At 47.4% G+C, this 22,221-nt stretch overlaps 1 protein-coding gene across 5 annotated transcripts; it reads right to left on the reverse strand.

The window, feature by feature from the left end:
* Positions 1–1,268: 1,268 nt before the first annotated feature.
* LOC125551416 (uncharacterized) lies at positions 1,269–15,262 on the reverse strand. Of its 5 annotated transcripts, none has more exons than XR_015600816.1 (9): positions 15,069–15,262; positions 14,060–14,165; positions 11,962–12,224; positions 5,724–5,874; positions 5,427–5,606; positions 5,267–5,340; positions 5,062–5,186; positions 2,200–2,641; positions 1,269–1,526 (listed from the first exon to the last, which is right to left on the reverse strand). XR_015600816.1 is itself a non-coding variant. In XM_048714654.2 (9 exons), the coding sequence occupies exons 1-9, from the start codon at positions 15,170–15,172 to the stop codon at positions 1,504–1,506; spliced, it is 1,245 nt and encodes a 414-aa protein (XP_048570611.2). In that variant the 5' UTR covers positions 15,173–15,262; the 3' UTR covers positions 1,269–1,503. The 5 variants fall into 5 exon arrangements, 4 of the variants coding, with proteins under 4 accessions (XP_048570611.2, XP_048570610.2, XP_048570609.2 ...); XM_048714654.2 differs by having other exon boundaries at positions 2,378–2,641; positions 5,724–5,829; XM_048714653.2 differs by having other exon boundaries at positions 2,378–2,641; positions 5,445–5,606.
* Between the last annotated feature and the right edge of the window lie 6,959 nt (positions 15,263–22,221).

Below are 22,221 nucleotides of genomic sequence, written 5' to 3' on the forward strand. Positions count from 1 at the left end.
GTGTCGATGACAATGGGTTAAGTAAGGATTAATGTCGGTTATCATGTGTCGTAGCACATTGGTTGCTCGGTGTTCTTTGGAGGAGATGGATGGCCCCCTAATTCAAAAAGGAAAAAAAAAGGCATTGGTTTTTCGAAGACTCAAGGATTTCTTGGTTTTATTTGAGTCATAGGAAAACGGCTCAAGATGGATCTCTCCTTGGAAATATGGTCAAACTCATCTCTTTTTTGGGGAAAGGCTATCATAGTTAGTTTTATTAACTTAAGAAACAGTTACATCGTTTACTAGTTGGCTAATTAAGAACCCAACTGGCTCATCGGTCCAACTATCATCACACTTATTACGAAAATTGAACTTAGCTAGCTCATGTGCTACAGAATTTGCATCACGAAAACAATGCTTGAAGATGACTTTTCCTACTAACGTTGCCAAATCTATGCATTCTGCAAAAATCGCCGCTGCTACATCCCATCATTGGTTATGTCCTTAGCAATAATTCACCACGGTGAGAGAATCAGACTCCGCTTCAATCCTACTAAAGCTCATAGCATTTGCCAAAACTAGACCGTCAAGCATAGCCATTGCTTCCACTGTCATCACATCCCCTGTGTTCTGAATAAATTTGCATTGTGCTGTTAAAAATCTTCATACATTCTTTTTCAGCAATGGGACCTGGAATCGGGATGCATGCCCTTTTGCTTATTTGCCATAGATTTTTGCGCCCGTTCTGCTTTTGATTAGCGAATACAGGGTTTGGCATTTTTGGGCTCGTCCTGCAACGGATTAGTGCACAGCGTGCGGCACCGTTGCATAGTCCCTCATTAATCACCTGTTCGGATATCCACCAAATCCATGGAATTAAAAGAGTTCAGTAAAGTAAGGCCCTGTTCAGATATCCACCAAATCCATGAAATTAGAGGAGTTGCGAAGCACCTAATTTCTAACTCTAATATTTTAGCCTACAACTTCACCGGCTCCGCAGAGCCGAGTCTGGGAGCGGAGGGACTCCGAACACTCCCTAAGTTTTGTTGCTAAAGAAACAAAGAACATCGGAGCTCCTCGCCTGCATCAGACCAGCCATAAAACTAAACGAAATATGACTACGCCAAGGAATGCCACGAATAATCCCTAGCCACAAAATCACCACGAGTGGGCACCAGACATGACAATTTCTCAAAACCGATAAGATGCGACTTCTGGTACGTCACACATACATCGAACAAACGTAATGTTGATGTAGCTTTCAAACTACCATGAACACACGAATCTGAGCCAGCTGCCAAGATAACACGCCTGATATTATACATTAGGTTAAGGGACTACAGCAATTGATTGCCTGGTGTATTAGTCTAATATAAATAAGACCAGTCAATAATATAGTAGTGACCATATTAACGGCAGCATAAATAAGATGCCAGAAAGTAACTTCTGAACAACTGGCTTCATCCCGAACCAGCCAAGGCCAGAACTACTTCCTTCTACCTTGTAGTAACGCGAGAAGAGTCAATCGCTCCCGTTTCCAGCATCTGAACATGCATAGAATTGTCACTTGGTAAGAAACAGATGGGCATTTCAGACAGTGCATAAAGCTTTACATTAGTAGATTTAGCATGAGAATGACAAAATAGTAAACCGCTAACAAAGAAAATGCTTAAGGGCCTCTTTGGTTCACAAGATTCTTAAAATGCAGGAATAGGAAAAATACAGGATTGCAACGTCATGTCCATCTGAATCCTACAAGAAATTGGTTTGTTTGATTGCTTCACAGGAAAAGCGAAGGATTCTTTCCAACAGGTTTGAGTCGATGCTGAAATGTAGTAGTACAATGGAATCCTTACGAAAAATTCCTATGGGATTCAGTACCTACGAATCAAAGGACCGGCACATGAAAATTCCCCAAGGATTTCAACCCTCCAAAATTCCCATGGAAATCCTTTGAATCAAAAAGTTATCTTTTTTCCCATTAGATTGTGTGGCTCACACAGCTACACATATTTTAGGCAATTTGAATCATGGTCACTCCTTTACCAGTCAGCGTCGGAATCTACAGAAAACAGATGTAAAGTTTCCTGAAATTCTCAAACTGAAAAATGTCTTGACTTCTATGCCACTACAAAGTTTTAGGATCAAACTTGATTTGCAGGATACAAAAGAAGATAAATATAGGTGCAAAAGTGATAAAAACATTTAAAACCCCACCTAGTGCTGCCTGCCAGGTTCATATCTTTCAAAGTTCAATTTTTTCAAACTTCATCGCAAAAAAGTTAATGTAGACAACAATTGATGCTTCTCCTCAATACAACAGTAAAGAAAGTTGTAAATAGCAATGCTGTTGACAGTACATTCAAATGTTACAAACTATTGAATTGAATCATACCATCAGCAGATCCATCTCCAGCTTCTGCATCGTCGTCGTCACCTTTATCTCCACCCTCCACATTCTCCTCTTCACCATCATCATCATCATCATCATCATCATCATCATCATCATCATCGCTGTCACTATCAGCTTCAATTTTAGGCACTGGCAGGGGTATAAAACTAGATGCATTTCTCCTACGAGAACTCGTAATAATATTGCTCATGTCTATGCCCTCAAGATCCTTTGCTCTTTCCTTTCTTTTTCTCACTGCTTTAATTTCTGTTTAAAAAATGCATAACAGTTAGGCAAGTCAACTGATTACATGTAACATAGACATGCTTCAAGTAATCTAAACATTAACTCCAGGCAGCACTCACAACAGAAAAAATATATATAACCAGCTAAAAGAGTTCAGGAGCAAGGTTACCACATCACAATTCAGTCACATATATTATTATTTGGAAACACATTCTACAGTGTTCATAGTTTTAAGAAACATGTGATAGTTTTCCTATTCTGTTTTAAGATTCAAGACTCACTAATGCACTATTCCTAAATCTCTACTTACTATAAAGAGAGTTTTGTCTTCTGTCCTGAGATCCTTCCTTCCCGCATGATAAAAAATGGGAGAAAAAATATCATCGCAAAATCAGGAGAAAAACTACATGCATGATCGGTTAGGGCGAAAAAGAAACAGAAAAAAAAGAACATACACGCCCGGGTCCTCGCGTCACCGAAGCACAACTGCCCTGCTCTTATGTAGAGCTCTCCTGTGCTCTCGTAACTGCCTCTCTGGTGCTAACGGAATTGGAGATCGGAGGCGGACACAGGGGGAAAGAAGGACCGCAGGTGAGGCTGGAACGTGCTCTCGATTGGTTGCACAACCAGACAGGGTCACAGGGCCAGACGCTCGCCATCTCCCACATCCACACGCAGCGCCGTTAGGCACACCACTGAGGTGGCTTCATCACCGATGGCACTGGATGGTCGCAGATGGCGGCCCAGCCTCTGTGATAGGCCGCGATGAAGTCGGACTGGTGGGCAGTGGATGGCAAGTTGGCGTACCTCACCGCAAGCGTTCCGCCATCTCACGGGATAACCTCCAAACTGCCGCCGCAAGAAGATGCACGAGAAGTTCATGCGCCTTGACCTTCCATGGCCGTCGTCCCCTCGGAATTTGGTGACCTTCACCGCCAAAGACGCCAACGAGGTCACCTTCCCGGCTTGCAGCTTCCTTGTCGTGAGCCCAGGAGATGGGATGACCTTTGTGCCTCCCTCCTCACGCTCAGTTGCCATGGCCCATGTTCACAGCCGCTGGAGCCGATCTCAGGTTCGATTTTTCAGAGCTCTTCCACCCCGGAGCCGGTGAGTCCCGCCGGAGAAGCCACTCTCCCTTCTGTTCTACCTCAGCAGCAGCTGCCCTCAAAACCACAACTCCCCTAGAGCCACGGGTGGCGAGGACAGGGACGAAGCTATCCCATCTGTTGAAGCCGACTAGACTAACAGCCTTCTCAGATCCCAGGTTGCCTCGTTCCTTGCCCCTCCCTACTGTTTGTTTTATCAGTGCATCAAGCTACCCATATCGAGAGTTCGATAAAAATGCTTGGCAGAGATTTATACCTTTTAATATGCTTGCCATGTGTTTGTTAGAATAATTTACAGAAAGAAAATGGTTTAACATGAGATTGGTTTGGTTTTATCAATTGTTGAAAAAGTTACCAAAGATGCATGTTTTATTTGCAGGCATTTAGATGATTTAGACAAGACTTGATTGAAAGGAAAATATGGTGGGAGCTCAGCTCAAACCTGCTTGGGCAAATCCAACTGGTGGTGTTTTGTGGAGATGGCCAACATGATTTGTGTCGGTGATCCGGAAAAGAATGTTCAGAAGAACGATGGAGCACCAACAACGGGTTAAAGGTATGTATAGGCACGGATGCAGAAGACCAATGGACCATCAGCCTAGCAAAGCATTCGTGCTCTGTTTTTTGGCCAGAATCTGTTTCTAGATCATCATTATTACTTGCTGCTTTTTGACGCATCTCATATATTTCTTGCTCATCGAATGTACTCATCATTTACCTGGAGATGGTCCGCCATAGATACTATTCAAGAATATAAGGCATCTAACTGATGCAATATTTGAGTGATAAAAAGTACACTAAGTTGTTTCTCAGATTCATGAGCACGTGGTGGTTTATTTTTTATTCATTGCAACACACGAACGCTTTGCTAGTCAAGGCAGAAACTCGGATCCCTGTGGGTGGGTTCACAACCTTGTGCACCCACCGCTTGATCCTGCACCCAAGGAGAGTTCTCCAAGGTAAAAGAGTTCGAACGAGATTATCCCATCACAATTCAGTCATGCAGTATATATTATTATTGGGAACAAACACCTTCCATAATGTTCATAGTTTTGACGAACACGCGGTATTTTTTCCTTTTTCTGTTTTAAGATGCAAGGGACAAGACTCATTACCGCAATTTCTAAATCAAGGTAGAAGTGAGACTCGGATCGGGTGGGCAGATTCACAACCATGTGCACCCACCGCTGGATCCTGCACCCAAGGAGAGTTCTCCACAAAGAATAATTCGATTACCTAACATCCTAATGCTACCCATATAAACTTTAGAAAAAGAAACAACTAACAGAAGCTTCCGCGTGTAATAATTATAAGTAATTCAGCAACGAACTGGACCTTTCTCAGAAGGGTGTGAAGACAATCCTTCCTTTTCAAGCATATCCTCCAACTCCTTTATCAAACAAGCCTCGCGCTTGCTCTCCGGCGCCTGCTTTGCCCTCCGATACACAGAAGGTGGCACACTAGTTTAAGAAAACACATTAGTAAAATTCATTATTTCAAAATGCATCAACTTGCATTCAAGTATCCAAAAAAGGATTACCTCATTCCACAAGATTTTATTACTGACTTAAGACGTTCTACTCGTTTGCCATGGGCTGGAGCTGCCTGTTGTTTCTGTGCAAATCAAAATATAAAAACGGTAAAACTAATATATTGAGAGAACAAGTATCCAGAACCCAACATAAAAAACAAATAAAAACCTTCTTTATTGGCCTTACATCCTCATCACTGTCTTCCTTCTCACTATGACTATTATTTAGTTCAGAGGTATCAAAGTCTTGACGAGCTCTTTTAGAGCCTTTACTTGTTTTCTGACCAGCATCCTTGCAAGCCTCCTGTTTACTATGATCCGTTGTTCCATTTTCAGGTTCTTGCAAAACCTATCATACAGAGAAATAAGAGAAACAAAAAAGCCTTTCTAAGCTAAAGCTAATTCAAGCATCACACCACATGAGCTAACCAAATAGACATGTTTCTAATGCACATTTAAAACTTACTCTATCTAACTCTTTCGTAATAAAATCCTTAAAAGCATCCAAAGCTTTCCTCTCAAGTTTGAGGTCTTCTTCTAAAGTCCGTCGAACTCCTAGTAGAGTAAGAGTTCTGCATTGCTTCATTTTGTGAATACATGCTGAATAATCAAACACGCTACAAACAGGTAAAATGGATGTTGGAATGATATGTAAAAAGTCACTTATGCTCTCCTCATTTAGATTTAATCCAGACTCCAACATTCAAACCAAAGTCAAGTAAATACAAACCTACATGCTTTTGGCAAGATAAAATAGACATGCCTAGAAATTATGAAAAAATCTGAAGCATAATTAGAACAAGACATGTTGAAGTGTATAATTAAACTTGATAAAAAAATTCTCGTACATTAATAGTCAGTACCTGATAATTCACTTTAAGACGAGTACTTTATAATGCAAATGCAATCAATCTTCACTATTAAATGGGAGTTGGTACGTTAGCTTCCTTGCCTCCAGGGTTTTCCTCCCTCCTATGATTCCCTCCCCTACCTTCTCCGTTCCAATTTTTTTTCTCCTGCCTTCTTTTACGCGTGAAATAGGTTTTTCCTCCATTGGGTTTTTAATCCCTCATAAGTCGGATGGCTCCCTCTCACCTCTTCCCACTCAAGAGGCCCAACCCCCCTAGATGGCCGCCGCCGCCGACAGCTCCTCCCTCGCCCTCAATCCCGCTCGGAGCAAGTCAGACAAGGTGGTGACCTCCACGGCTGCTGCTCCTCCAAACCCCTCCCCAGCCGTAAAGCCTAAGGCGGCTAGAAATCGATGGGTACCCCGTGGAACGCATCTCCATCAGCTGACTGGAGACCTGCATCATCTTGCCGACACTAAGCCTCACCTTCGACATAGGCTCGCAGCATGCCATGTCAAGCAGCCTCCCATGTATGTTGCCACGCCGGGGTTCTACAGGCTGCACCCACTCGCCATCTTCGTCCCCAAGTACCTCAGAGAGCTCTCCTATGGTGAGCTGCTCGGATGTATTGCCAATGTGGTGAGCTGCTCGGACATATTGCCAATGTGGTGAGCTGCTCGGATGTGTGCCATTTATCTCTCCTGCTTGCATCGCATGCTTTGATCTTTTTTGGAGTTCTTTAGTTTGATCATATTTCTTATTTAGATTTGTGTAGGACATGTAGAAGGCCATCATCAGGAAAGCTGGAAGGGTGAGGATCTGGAGGCCATGCCGGGTTTCATATGGTTAGTTTTGAGGAAAAGTGGAAAAGCAAAACAAGGATACCAGATTGATTTATAAATTAGATCATTGTGGAGCTCAATCGAAAGGGAAAACGGTATTTATAGCAACAAGGCAGGGTGGGAATTCGGTTTTTGATGATTAGTAGCGAGATCGATCAATGCATGAGATGGATTTGGATGGGGCGGTGGGTTTGCTCACGAGGAGGTGAGAGAAGGACGTAGGTAGAAGAACCTTGAGACGATGGTGAGACTGCTGATTCAACCCTTCTTTATTTGGTTCGCCCTATATTGTTTGGGCCTTTCATGTGCATGTATGGCAACCATTTATTTGTGCAAAACTATGCTTGCCCTTGTTCACTAGATATGGTCAATCCGTAGGTTTAGTGATCCGGTTATGGGGCTTTTATTATGGCACCAAACTGTCCCTGAAATTTTGCTAGCCTCCTATTCTCGCTCTGAATATGTGAATCACATGACATTTTATTCCACAATATGTCCTAATTACATCAGAAATGGTGAATCATGAGAAATGTTACTCAATAACCAGGGCAAAGAATTGATACATGTTAAAATTTGATCAATTTAGGATTCAATGCCGAAGTGAACATGGTGTGAATGCCGGGCATATGAATAGGCACAACTACACCTTAAATGTTGCTATCCTGCTGGTTGAGAACTTGAGATCGATCATTTTGCTGCTTGGAAGAGTTAAGCTCCAACAATGGAGTGGCAGAGAGAGCTTACCACTGGCATCACCTTGTTGAGTGCTTGCTTTCATGTCGCAATCTCACTTTTAGGCATTTCATAGCCATAGAATAAATTGGAATTGTTATGCTCAGTACACCAAATGGTGTTCCTAGGTAATGCACTGTATGAAACTAACTTTTGTCTTTAAGAGTGTGCAACTATGCACTGAAATGCTATGGATGATTTTTATCTTTATGGTGCTCATAACAGACTTTCATTTTGGATTTGTATGCTTGACGTATGGTAATTTTCCCTCTGTAGGTACAAGTGATACGTGTGATTGGCAATGGAACAGAACACTTGAGGGTTGAACAACCCTGATAGGCATTATTTTTTCTGTATGGCTTTAGGCAAACAAAAGCAAGGTTGTTGATGGTGACGATGCTAAGAAGAGGTATACTGGGCGGCTAAAGGGAAAGGATGGCACCTCTGCACCTGTAGTGGACACACAACATTTGTTTAATGATAAGAGTGTATATCCATTATTTTAATCCGGCTGGGCTGTTATTTAGTGGACACACACTTGCTTTCTGGCCATGTTTGCAGCACAACAATGCCTCACTTATGCACGCATTTAGGGCTTGGGCGCCCCCATGGTGTTATTAGTGTACCAGGAGGAGCCTGGCAGTTTAGGGCGGAGGAGTTCTCCGGTGTGAGCTATGAACAGGAGATGTTTTTATACATGGATAAGCGAGTTAAGAGTGAGTAGCCATATTAATTTAGCTGATATTTATCTTTGAGGTAACTTGCAAGAGAGCTAATTTACATCTTGTGTTCTGGTGTTTGCCTATAAATCTTTTATGATGTACATGTTGCAAACTTGATAAACATCAGACTGCTCGCAAATTAACATGGACATGATTCATTCTTTTTCTCCTTGATTCTTCATGTCATAGTTGTAGCTGCACAGATCATATTATTCTTATGTACGAACAAGTAGAAAAGTAGGTAATAACTCACCACCCAGTGCTAGGCGTTGATTGAGTCACTTTTTTGTTTCAGATCTTGAGATTGAGCCTAGGATTAAGCAGAAGCGTAGTGAAGCCCATCATACATCAGGGCAGAGCTGGAGACAAGGCCATTTTTTGCTGCCTTACCTTCGTCGATGCGATGAAATATGGGCATGCTTTGGTATCCCGAGTCACCTGTCTTCACCTTATATGTAAGATATTTGACTACTGAGTTGCTGGCATTGGCAGTTAAAATACATTGTGTAGATTACTTTGTCTGGTCTACTAGAATACAAGGAGACACCAAGGTTGAATCAGCCAGGGAGGAGCTAACAATATGCCCGAATCAGAATGGTATTGGTCAAAAAGTTCGTCAGTCTTAGCCACTTCTTATGAATACATTAGTTAAAGTTCATATTAGTGTCATTTTGGAGTACTGAATTTGTAGGAATGATACTCCCTCCATTCCCTTATACAAGGCCACTATCGAAAATACATTTTGCATCAATACAAGGCCACCAACAGTAACCTTGACAAAAATTAATGATGTTTCCTCGTACTAGCAACTTTTTAATACTTACATGCATGTAGTCATAATGACACTCAACTACTCCCTTCCCATTCATTCGTTGCATGCTTATGGCGTATTAATGATCCCAGTTAACGAGAGAGAAAATTGACTTGCAAAGCAGTCATTAAATTTTATCTTGGTACCTGTAATATGAGTTTGTGGCCTTGTATAAGGGAATGGAGGGAGTATAATAGTTTCAATTAGACTAATTTATTGCAGTTTTATTTTATCAATAGATGTAGGAGTTTCTTACCTCTATGTTTTTTTATCGAAGATTAAGATGTCTGGTATTATATCCATTGTCTACTTAGCAGGACATCTTTTGAACAAAAAAACTATGAAACTTGCACATGTATCGTGGTCAAAATCTGCAAAGTAGAATTAATGACCTTCTGACCAAATGTTCAATTTCCGTATGTTTGTCGCCCGTGGCAACGCACGGGTATTATGCTAGTTATTATTAGAAATGCTTGATAAAAGACCTGCGACACGCTAGAGCACTTAAGAGCATCTCCAACAGACGCGGGCTAGCGCGACGCGCTAAAAAAAATTTGCAGCGCCGAAATAGCGTTTTTGCATGCGGGAGGTTTACCAGACGCACAAAAACACAGCGCCCAACCCGGGCCGGCGCCCCAAATTTGCAGCCCCGCAGCCCGCATGCACTAAATTTGCAGCTTCGTTTTTGTGCGTGCTCTATTTTAAGCTTCTGCTGGAGCGCTATTTTTGGTCGCGCGTGCGCTATATAGTAATCTTTTTCAGCGCGCGGCTTATATAGCGCGTGTTGGAGATGCTCTAATAGTCTGTTATTATCACGGTTCCTAATAAATAATCAGATCACTGCAAACAGCTAAATCTCGTTGACCGTTTCAAGTTCCCATGTTAAGTTTCCACCAGACTTATACAAGTTCCATCTGACGGTAATATTGCCTGTTTTGGAAATAAATCTTTATAGCATGACAATGTGCAACATAACTGTTTACTACCCATGAAGCATCATCTTTTACTGGTCATGGGAAGAGAAAACTGTATCTCCAATATGAACACACACACACACACACACACCCAAACCCAAAAGAAAAGATATTCCACAATGCTATGGAAATACGAAATAATGTCTTCCAACTAAAATTATCGCGAATGGAATGGTTGACCCCTTTTTACTTTCTACAGGCCCCCAGAAGAAATTTTACAATTTTAAATTATCACATTCACGCCAATACTTCTGACATATGTGCTTGTTAGGAAATATGCCTTCAAAACCTGTCGAGTCGTCAAAGGGGATAACGAAGAGATGGCACATCAGAGGAAGATACCGCATCAATAGAAGGTACAAGAGAAATATCAAGAGAAGATGGGTTGTCAAAAGAAGATGGCACATCAAGAGAATGAAGCATTGCTTAAAGAATCATGGCCCATGAAAACCGACAACGAAATAAGCTCGGCGGCAAGATAATGGGCTTAGATCAGCAATGCAAAGAGAGGCCACAGAAATCCTACTGAGAGGACAATGACCAGAAAAAGGCTGACGGATAAAAGTTTGGTGGACACACATGACATGAGAAATACAAAATTTCAACGGATTTGGTGGACGCAGCGGAAAACAAAGAAAACTAATCTGCCAAAAAAAGGAACACCCTAGATAGAAGTAGATGTAGGAGACCAGCATCATCCAAGCAGCAGCGAGAGCAGCACGCAAGTAGCAGCAGTAGCCAGGAAAACTAGCAGAGGATGAACCACGCACGTGGCAGCAAGCGAGCAGGCCTGTGGATGCACACAGCTAGAGCAGCGCACACAGCAGCAGAAATTGAGCAGCACGCTGTGCAGTGAACTGTCAGGCATGCACGCTAGCAGAGGAGAGCTGTGTGGAAGCCAGCCTGAAGGAGGAAGGCAGCAACGTGGGTGGAAGAAGCAAGCTGGCACCTGCGCTTCACACCCTGTTGACGGAAGACAGCAGGCGTGTCCTGCGACGAAAAGCAGCCGCGGGCGTTACCATGTCCAGCCAGATTGATCTTGGTCGGCTGGAGCAGCAGCCTTCGTGCGCAGCCGAGCGCTGGCCCAAGCGGAGAGCAGGGAGGCTGAGAAGACGGCCGGGTGTCGCTCTATCTGGATGAGGAGACATCAATGGGGTAGCGGCTGGCTTCGATCTGGGGTCACAGGAGCGTCTGTCGATGAAGAACACGGACAGCCGTCGAGGGTCCCAATCCAGGAGACGGCCCGTGGCTGCCCAACAGAGAGTACGTAGAGGTCCAGCGGCGCATCGATCCAATCGGAGCCGAGTTGATGCAGGGGATGGCTGGGCTGAGTTCCACCGGGGTCAAAGGGGAGAGCCGTCACAGGTCATGGAATGGAAGACGAGAATATCGATCGGGAGAGGAGTCAGGAGACTAGCACAAGGGGTGTGCGGATCGTGACACAGATCGGAAAAAAAGTTTGATCGGGAGAGAGGACGAGTTGCGACATCCCGAGACCTAAACCTAGGCTCTAATACCATGTTAGGAAATATGCAACTTATATCTTTTACATAGCCCATGGGGCATATATATATGACACATGACTTGGGGTACAAGGAAAGGAAACATAGCCTAATAGAACTCCTAGACTAATACTAATACTCCTTAACAGTGCTTATGTCATGAGGTAAAGGTAGATGCTTATACTCAAGCGAGATATTAGTAATTGCTGGCCATCGCAAAGCTTTCAAAACAGTAACAGCGGAGATTAACAATGACAGGTCAAGGAGACATACTCTGAGTTCTCTCTAAAATAGGAAGCCCTTTTGTCAATAGCTTTCTTTATCATAGCTTCGGTGATATCACTACCAGAACTGTGATTTTTCACCCCCTCCGGGTCTTTATTGGTTTTACTGGATCTTGCCCCCTGCTCATCAGGACTGGAGGAGATTTTGTTTGAGACCGACATTGGTTGGGCATCTTCTGATAAGTTATCCACTTTAGCTTCAGCCCTCTCTGATGCATTATCAGTATTCTCATTGTCACAACCAGAAAACACCTGGTATCGTGCACAACGGATGGTAAAAGTGAACATTACAGAAATCTGAGTAAATAGTATGTGATGAATACAAACCTAGCAGGTTCTATCTGAAATTAAGAAATAAAAATACTTCTGCCTCCACTCCAAATTAAATGAAATTCTACCTTTGTCCTAAGTCAAACTTCTTTTTACTAAGTCTACAGAAAAAGTACATCCACGTATACAAAACAAAATTAATTTAGTAGATCCATCATAAAATATATTTCCGTACTATACATATTTGATGTTGTAAAATATCAGCACAATTTCCTGTAGAATTGGGATAAAACTAGTAATTTAACAATTGGGAATGGAGGGAGTATTATACTAATGGAACTAATTTTCTGAACTTCCAAACAAAACTTAAGGGAACTAACATCTGAACTATCACAATATTTTATCAAATAAAAAATATATATGATTGAAGTTCCCCAGTTACAAAATCTGGGCGCAGAAATTTTGAGTTCAACAACGAATTGACCAAAATCATGAACACAAAGGTTTAACGGTTGAAAGTAACAACATATTAGCTATACAAGTGCAATTAAATTTATCTAGCTTAAGTACATACTGCACCTGATCATTCATCTCTCACTTATTAACTTGTCATATGAATGATAATCTCTAAATATCCTCCTGGCTCCTGCTCATTGATATTCAATCAATAGAAAAAGGTGATCTCCATGCATTTAGGGGCTGTTTGGTTCCTAGCCACACCTTACCACGCCTCACCTTAGGCAAGTTTGACCAAGTTAGCTAGGTATTTGGTTCTAGCCACATCTAAGGCAAGAATTTTTTTTATGAGCAGTGAACCCCACATGTCATAGACACAAAAAGTGTGGCAAGATTCCTTTAGGCAAGCCAAAGTGTGGCTAACAATTTGAACAACTCAAGTAAGACAAGTGTGGCAAGTGTGGCAAAAATCATGTGGCAATATATGGCAAATATAGTCACAATCCAAACAGCCACTTAAGTTAAGCAGATTTCATTCTCAGTGACAAGTCATCTGATATAGCAAAAAAACTACTGCTTATTACTGCATGGCCTAGAGTGCTTAGCCATGCGTGTATCAAAAATTTGGAATTAGTCATGCAATCGAACCAATACTAGTCATAGGTACAGGTTAATGGACTATAAAGTGCTTGTTCTACGACGTGTGTGTTATATCAAGTAAATGTTATTATGGTGTCTTCACAAAATATTAAATACGTTATGGGTACTCAGTTTTCACATTCATGTAAGTAGTCACATTATTATTTTGATGAAGATAATCAGTCAACTTTGCATTACAAAAGAAGATAAATTAGTCAACTACAATGCCTACTTTTTAAATAAACTTGATTAAATTGGAGACAATCGTCCATGCTTACTTTTGTAGTAAGACATAACACTTTTGGAATAAGAAAAAAAATGCAGTGCTCTGAAGAGAGTAAGAGCTAGGCAGGCGGCAGGTTGGCACCTACGACCTACTAAGGACTATGCAGGAATAGTCTACAATTCCAAGATAAATAACTTCATTTTCTTAGTCAAAAGATAAGCCGATCTGCAGAATACACTATTTGCAAAATAATCAGTGCTACCTTCTTAGCAGATAAACAAATACAATTAACCTTCCATGCAGTCAAAAACAATAAAGGCCACGGATACCTTTATATAATTTAGCCCAATAGCTTCTGTAAATAATAGAAGTAACATTTAACAAAGTTAAGATAAAATATCGTTAACATTAGGAACCATTAATTGCACTTGTGGTATTTTCTCCATGTTAATTATTGCATCATCGGAAAGCCCATGTACATTATCATCCATCATACCTTGTCTACACATTGCCTAATGAACTTTTTATGAGGATCAAGTGAATTTATCTTCAAGTCCATGTCCTTCTCCAATGTTCTCCTCACACCTTCAAGAGTCAAGGAGCTGAAAAGGGGAAACATCGGTATTATATTCTTCTGCGTTGGCCAAGCAAAACAAGAGGGCACAAATCGTCCAAAATTCCTTTAAGGAAGAAGAAAACACTGGCCTCTACTTCTAGACTAGAAAGCATAGATGGATGGTACTACCCGACGCACTCAGGTCTACAGAAACACCTTAAGTTGTCATGATCTCTTCGAGTGCCGCCTGCTCACAAGAAAACTGCTTCCTAGGCCTTACTAACCTTTAATGGCTGCATTTGGTATAGCACTTGCAAGTTGCAACAGCTTTGCAGAACACCGCGGAGAGGAAGAACCAACCATGCACATTGCATTACAGGACACCAAGGTCCATTCCCTCTGGCTAACACATGTACCCATACACAGCAATGAAGTGCCCACAAAATCGACAAAGCCAGCAGTACACAACAATTAACCGTCCACGAGGTTCCAGTTCCCTCTGTCTAAAGGATAAAACCCTAGAGTTTCCTTTCCATCCCCCTTAAGACCTACTCCCTCCGTTCCAAAATAGATGATTAGTATAAAGTTGGGTCATCTATTTTGAAACGGAGGGAGTAAATCTTAGGAGCTACAGGTACTGTGCCACATTCTGGACGGACCTGGAATCAATGCAGCCTGTTGCATCTACTTGCCTCGACCACCATCATCGCACAGACTAAATTGAATCCAGACGACCAAAACCCTCGGTTCCAGAACAATAGAGCATACACCAACGAGCGACAGACTGAAATTCGAACTCCGAAGCTGCCCATCCCCGTCGCCGAAACCCTCGGACAGCAACTCGCGCCGCGCGCCGCGCGTCGCCCGACAAAAACCCTAGAAGGCATAGACCCCGCACAACCAACTAGTCCGAGAAGGGGAAACGAGCAGAGGTGGAGAAGGCGCTCACTCGGCCTGCTTCTTGAAGAAGGGGACGCGGGCGCGGAGGGCCTCCATGATCTCCGCCTCCCTCCCCTTTGTAGCCGCTGCGGCGGCGGCGCCGTCCGCCTCCATGCGAGGGTAGCAGTGATGGTAGACTGGTAGCAGTGAGGACTTCTTTCGGTGGTAACCGCGACTATCCCGCTGCTTCGGTCGTCTGCCTTTGTACTGTTATATAATCTCATCAATAGTCCAAGGATGTCCAGAAAAACGCATTAGGTCTAATATACTCCCTCCTTGTCGGTTTATAAGGCTCATCTCAGAATTTTAATTTTCTCGTTTTATAAGGCTCAATTTGGTTGTTCTCCATCACATGTTTAGATTTCAAAGTTTATTAAATCATTGCATGTAAGTATTAAAAGAAAATTGACCAATGCATGTGCTTTATGCATGCATGCACTGCAATTAATGCATTGGTATACACAATTGTTTGAGGAAAACAAGCACATTAATTATATGGTTTTGCAAACTACAAAAATCATTCCATCACTCATCACCTACCTTGGTTGGTGAGATTTTTGAATTGAGCCATATAAATCGAAAAGGAGGGAGTAGATAAAAGGAGGGAGTATATTTTTGAGTTAAATACATCGGAGTGCCTTAACTCGTCTTTTTTTTATAATAATACATGTCTCATTCATATCATAAAGAACAAAGTACAAGTCACGTAAGAACCGACATGACAAAATTAAAAAGATAGCAGAATATTTCTGAGTTTGACATCAAGCTCTGTCGGATTTCGGGTTCCGGCAGACCCTTGAGGTTCGAACATTGGGGTGCGCGCGAAGATTTCGCCTTCTACCTACCTGCACCCCTCCGCCTCGCTAAGATCTAAGCTATGGAAAAAACAGCACAAGAGACACAGGGTTTATACTGGTTCGGGCCACCGTTGTGGTGTAATACCCTACTCCAGTGTGTGGTGTGGTGGATTGCCTCTTGGGCTGATGATGATGAGCAATACAAGGAAGAACAGCCTCGCGAGGGTCTGTTCTTGGCTGAGGGGATGAACTGCTAGGAGGAGTTCAGTCGCCCTTCTCTCTCTGTGTGATGCTACCCGATCCGATCCTAACTAGTTTCTCTCTTGGCTTCTAGATTCTCCCTTCTTGATTGCCCCCTTACCCTGGGGGTGGCTAGTCCTATTTATAGGCAAAGGCCCTGGGCCTCTTCCCAAATATTGAGCGGGAAGGGCGCCAACAATTGGCCATTTTGAAGGGGAATATCTGGTACACTTATCCTGACTAAAGTTGGTCCTCGCCTGCCAAAGGCTCTGGTGGTGACGCTGGCTTGGGCTCCACAATGACTTCCTCCCTGCCGTTGGACTGGTCTTGATCTCGTTGCACCGAAATGGGTGCCTTTACTTGATGCTCTCGCCTGCGCTTGCTCCCTTTGCACCAAAGAGGAAAGGAGGACACTGCGCGGGCTGGCGCCCGCCTGGCGCCCTTGGTCATCATGGCTTGCGTTACGGGCACCTCGTGAGGTACCCCGCCTTGATCCCTCCGCCTCCTCGCGAGCCAGCCTGATGAGGCCGTGCCTGAGGAAGTTCCGTGTCGTCCGCCCCGCGAGGCTTGGCCCCTCGCGAGGGTCTTGGGTCTGTGTTGATGAAGATGGGCCGTGCTGGCCCCTCCTCGAGCCACGCCGTAGGCCGCAGGCAGGCAAGTCTGGGGACCCCCATTCCCAGAACGCCGACAGTAGCCCCCGGGTCTAAGGCGCGCCCGGACTTGGCCATGCAGGGAGGCGAAAGGGCAAGAGCGAAGCGCCCCGGGCCCTAACAGCCTGCGGCCTTGGGCGCCGCGTGGCGGTTGATTGGACGTGGGCGTCTCCACTTCCCCACGGCGCCTCGGCAACTGCACGGATTGGACAAGTCCCTGCATGCAAAGCAGGTCATGATTACCTACGATCGTGGGGGCCGACGGTTGGCCCTCGCCGGCTATAAGTACGGAGCGGCGCACGCCCTTCCAGTTCATCCCCCCTTGCTTCTCCTTCTTCTTCATGGCTCCGTCGAGGAGGTTCTCGGCCGCAGAGAAGGGGAAGGCTCGCCAGGTTGAGCCTGCCTCTCCCCCGCCCAAGTGCGGCCGAGGGCGCCCTCGCAAACATCCTGTGGCCTCCACGGCAGCTCCCCGCGGCCGTGGAGATGATTTTCAGCACGGTGACGGGCGGACTGCTGCGGCCGGGGGGCGCGCTTCGGTTGCGCGTTCCCCTAGGCCGCGCTTTCGCGCTGCAGAGGTGCTGCCGGAGTTCGTTGTGTGGTCGGCTGAGCCGACTAGCACCCGGCTTCAACTTCCTCGCTTCCTCCTCGGCGAGCTCCCGGGCGGCCTCTGGCTTCAGGCAGACGGCTGCTGCAGTCGGGCCTCATGGGCTTCACTGGAGGTCTCCGCGGCCGGGAGCCTGGCCTTGACCCGTGGTTGGCAAACGTTTGCCCGCGCGCGTGGCCTGAGCCGTCGATGCACCCTGCACTTCAAGTTTGACGGCGATGCCACCCTCTACGTGAGGGTGTTTGGGGAAGATGGTCACCGCGCAGGGTGCTGCCCTGAGGATGACGACCGCGGCCGGGGACCCAGCCTCGGCGATGATGGAGAGGACAGCGCTCGCGTGATTGGCGGCGCTCAGGGTTCCCCAAGCTTCACCGGTTCTTCTTCAGGCGGCGACTCTTCTAGCGGTGGCCGCGGTCAGCCTCCACGCCGTCATACCTGCTTGGGAGGTGGTAGCGCGTCTGCCCGCCGTCGCGCCTCGGTGAAGCGCGAGAGGGAGTCTGCCTGAGCCCCGGAGGCAGCTCGAGTCTTCCCTGCAGGCCGATGTGAGGCGAGCTGCGCCTGATTTGTTCTTTCTTTTCCTTTTTCCTGCGTAAAAAGACAGTAGCGTGGAGCCCCACGGTGGCGTATTTGGGTTATTTCTATTAATCATCGCTTTGCTTTCGTTATCGTGCCTTCCGGCTACGTGCCCGCGCGTGGATAGTTCCCGGCCCCAGCCGTGGGGGGGGCGACCAACCCAGGCCCTGTGTTCGTGTCGTGGTGCCCATGGGGCACGGACTGGAGGGGTGCTCCTGTAATGGACCCAGGTCGCGAAACCTTTGAACGACTAGGACGGAAACACTCACGAGGGCGCTCGACTGCCCCCCTCGTGAGGCCTTGCATAAGAGAAATCAAGGCAGGAGAGTGAAAAGTCGAAGAACCACAAGTCAAAGATGGCAACAGCTTCAATAAAACTTCGAATGAGAATGAACAAGCCAACTGCGGAAAGCAAATGAAAAAGCCGCGTCCGGCACCTAATCTAGTCTTCGACGTCTTCTCACCGGCGCGGAGCTAAGTGCTGCCACTGGGCGTGGGAGGGAGCCCCAGGGCCAGAGGCCGGAGCTCCTGAGACTCCGGGGCGTGTACAGCCCCAACTCATTATTACGTGAGAGTGTCACGGGCGGCGAGCTTCACAGGCGTTGGCCTTCTTCACAGGCTCCGGGCCTTTCTTGAGGGGAGCAGGCTTCACGGGCATTTGCCCTCTTCACAGGCTCCGGGCCTTTTCCCAAACGCGACAGCTTCACAGGCATTCGCCTTCTTCACAGGCTCTGGGCCTTTTCCAAAAAGGATAATCTTCACAGGCATTCGCCTTCTTCACAGGCTCTGGGCCTTTTCCAAAAAGGATAATCTTCACAGGCATTCGGCTTCTTCACAGGCTCTGGGCCTTTTCCAAAAAGGATAATCTTCACAGGCATTCGCCTTCTTCATAGGCTCTGGGCCTTTTCCAAAAAGGATAATCTTCACAGGCATTCGCCTTCTTCACAGGCTCTGGGCCTTTTCCAAAAAGGATAATCTTCACAGGCATTCGCCTTCTTCACAGGCTCTGGGCCTTTTCCAAAAAGGATAATCTTCACAGGCATTCCCAGCTGGGCCTCGAAGTTGGGCAGACTTCCCCGCAAGTGACCTAGTTGCAGGGACGGACCCATGCGCAAGCGTCGTGCCGTTTGGGAGCAGCTCCGTCAGTTGGCGTCAGTTGAGCGGGCAACTAGGTCAAACACATTAGCCGCGAAGGAGTGGATTCATTCAAATAGATGCTGGGAAGGCGGACATCACTGGGTCAGGCCCGAGCGACTTGGGGATGATGTAGCCCGTGGGGCGCCCCCAACAAAGTAAGCTAACAACATGAAATAAAAGGGATACATGCCGCAGGGACGGACCCACGCGGCCTGGGAATAATGCAGCCCTAGGGGGCGCTCCCAGCTGGAAATGAAACTTGAAAGATGTCACCTGATGATGTTGAGGACGAAGGAGTATTGGTGTAGCAGACTCGGTGGGCTGCGGAAGCCGATCCTCACGAGCCCCCCAGGCCCAGGGGCCTCGGGAGGCTCCGGAGGCGCTGGTGGCTCCTCGCGGACCATCTCCATCTCCGCCAGGGCTGTGGAACGCCCTGGCCTCTTGAGCCTCCATGATACCCCTCATGAGGCGCTGGTACGCGGCAGCCGCGTTTGGCAAGCCGTAAGGCATGCGAACATAGCTGTTGGGTGGACCTTCGCAGCGCCCCACTCGCGAGGGCCAGAGGCGCTCCAGAGAGGCGACTCGATTGAGCCCTGGTATGTCGATGTAGACGCGCAGCCCACCATCCTCGCCTGGATGGGGAGCCAGAGCTGGTAGGCGGCCGCCGCCTTTCATGACTCTTGACTCCTGTAGCTCCTGAATGGCCTTGCTGACGAACTCTTGAGGGTCTGGACCTCCTTGCCTTACTCCTTCTTGAGGGAAACGTGCTTCGAAACACGCCTCCATGTGGTGCCCAAGCACCTCCCTCGTGACCTTAGCCAGGTCGGTGGCCCTCCAGGGGAGAGCCCCCGAGCCCTGCCTGAGGAGGGCGCCGGGCGCGCTTTCCTATGTGATGGAAGGAGGTTTCCCCTGGGCAGGCGCGGGCCCTGAGGGGCCTGCCTCCTGAGGGGCCGGGCCGGACGATGTCTTCTTCTTCTTGGGGGCGGTCTCGGGAAGCCTCCTGCTTCCGCGATCCGGGTCTTCCAGCGATGCGGCCTGAAAGGCTCGTTCCAGGGAACACACCGCGTCCTTCTCTTCACAGGGCACCATGATGACTCCGCCATTTCCTGGCATCTTGAGGACGTTGTAACCGTGGTGAGTTACAGCCATGAACTTGGCCAGCACTGGGTACCCAAGGATGGCGTTGTAGGGCAGGCGAATGTGAGCGACGTCGAAGTCGATGAGCTCGGTGCGGTAGTTGTCGTGTGCCCCGAAGGTGACAGGGAGGCGGACCTGCCCAATCGGGACCGTGGAGCCGTTGGTGACTCTGGAGAAAGGCTTGGTTGGCTGAAACTGGCTGTAGGGCACTTGGAGATTGTTGAATATTTCCATGGACAGGACGTTGAGCCCTGCCCCGCCATCGATGAGGGTCCTGGTGACCACCACGTTGCTGATGATTGGGGAATAAAGTATCGGGAGGACTCGGGCTGTGGCCGCACACTTGAGCTGATCTGCTGAGCTGAACGTGATGGCGCACGCCGACCACCTGAGAGGGCGCGTGGCTTCGAGCTTGGGGAGGACTGCATTCACTTCGCGGGCGAACTGCTTGAAGATGCGTTGAGAGGCTGGGGCTTGAGCTCCGCCCAGGATGCAGGCGATCGCGCGCGGCTCCTAGAAGCCCCCACCCCCTCGTCTTGATGGCGGTCCTCGTTTCTCCTTGGCTGCGGCGACAGCGGAGGGAGGCCTGCGTTGCCTTGCGGGCGATCCTCGCGAGGCTGATCCCTCCAGTCTCTCTCGCGAGGCGGGTCTTGCCAGCGATCCTCGCGAGGTCGATCGCGCCACCCTTGGCGCGGGCAGCGGTCTTCCCAGCGTCCTGCGTTCCTCGCGAGGACGCCCGCCGACAGGAGCCGTCTGGGCAAAGCGGGAAGCGAGAGCAGCCCGGCGCTCGGCGCGGGCCCGACGAGCGTCAGACATGGACGCGATGGTCGGAGGAGAACGGGGTGGTGGAAGACGAATTCCGGCGCACCCCTACCTGGCACGCCAAATATCGGATTTCGGGTTCCGGCAGACCCTTGAGGTTCGAACACTGGGGTGCGCGCGGAGATTTCTCCTTCTACCTACCTGCACCCCTCCGCCTCGCTAAGATCTAAGCTATGGAAAGAACAGCACAAGAGACACATGGTTTATACTGGTTTGGGCCACCGTTGTGGTGTAATACCCTACTCCAGTGTGTGGTGTGGTGGATTGCCTCTTGGGCTGATGATGATGAGCAATACAAGGAAGAATAGCCTCGCGAGGGTCTGTTCTTGGCTGGGGGGATGAACTGCTAGGAGGAGTTCAGTCGCCCTTCTCTCTCTCTGTGTGTGATGCTACCCGATCCGATCCTAGCTAGTTTCTCTGTTGGCTTCTAGATTCTCCCTTCTTGATTGCCCCCCTACCCTGGGGGTGGCTAGTCCTATTTATAGGCAAAGGCCCTGGGCCTCTTCCCAAATATTGAGTGGGAAGGGCGCCAACAATTAGCCATTTTGAAGGGGAACATCTGGTACACTTATCCTGACTAAAGTTGGTCCTCGCCTGCCAAAGGCTCTGGTGGTGACGCTGGATTGGGCTCCACAATGACTTTCTCCCTGCCGTTGGACTAGTCTTGGTCTCGTTGCACCAAAACGACTTGATGCTCTCGCCTGCGCTTGCTCCCTTTGCACCAAAGAGGAAAGGAGGACACTGCACGGGCTGGCGCCCGCCTGGCGCCCTTGGTCGTCATGGCTTGCGTCACGGGCACCTCGTGAGGTACCCCGCCTTGATCCCTCCGCCTCCTCGCGAGCCAGCCTGATGAGGCCGTGCCTGAGGAAGCTCCGTGTCGTCCACCCCGCGAGGCTTGACGCCTCGCAAGGGTCTTGGGTCTGTGTTGATGAAGATGGGCCGTGCTGGGCCCCTCCTCGAGTCACGCCGCAGGCTGCAGGCAGGCAAGTCTGGGGACCCCCGTTCCCAGAACGCCGACAAGCTCGTCACCTGCCTCCGACACCACCACAACAGCCACCGAAGAAAAGAATGATGGATCACCTCCTCACCCGAGTTCGACGCGGCTCCAATATTTGCGGACCTCCAAGGTGGCTCATCAAAAGTGAAGACATTACCGTTGAACGAATCAGACCGGGGCAACACCCCGGACATGCCATCGAACTC

The sequence above is a fragment of the Triticum urartu genome, chromosome 4A (assembly GCF_056163025.1).
Source record: "Triticum urartu cultivar PI428250 chromosome 4A, HENAU_Tu73, whole genome shotgun sequence".
NCBI lineage: Eukaryota > Viridiplantae > Streptophyta > Magnoliopsida > Poales > Poaceae > Triticum > Triticum urartu.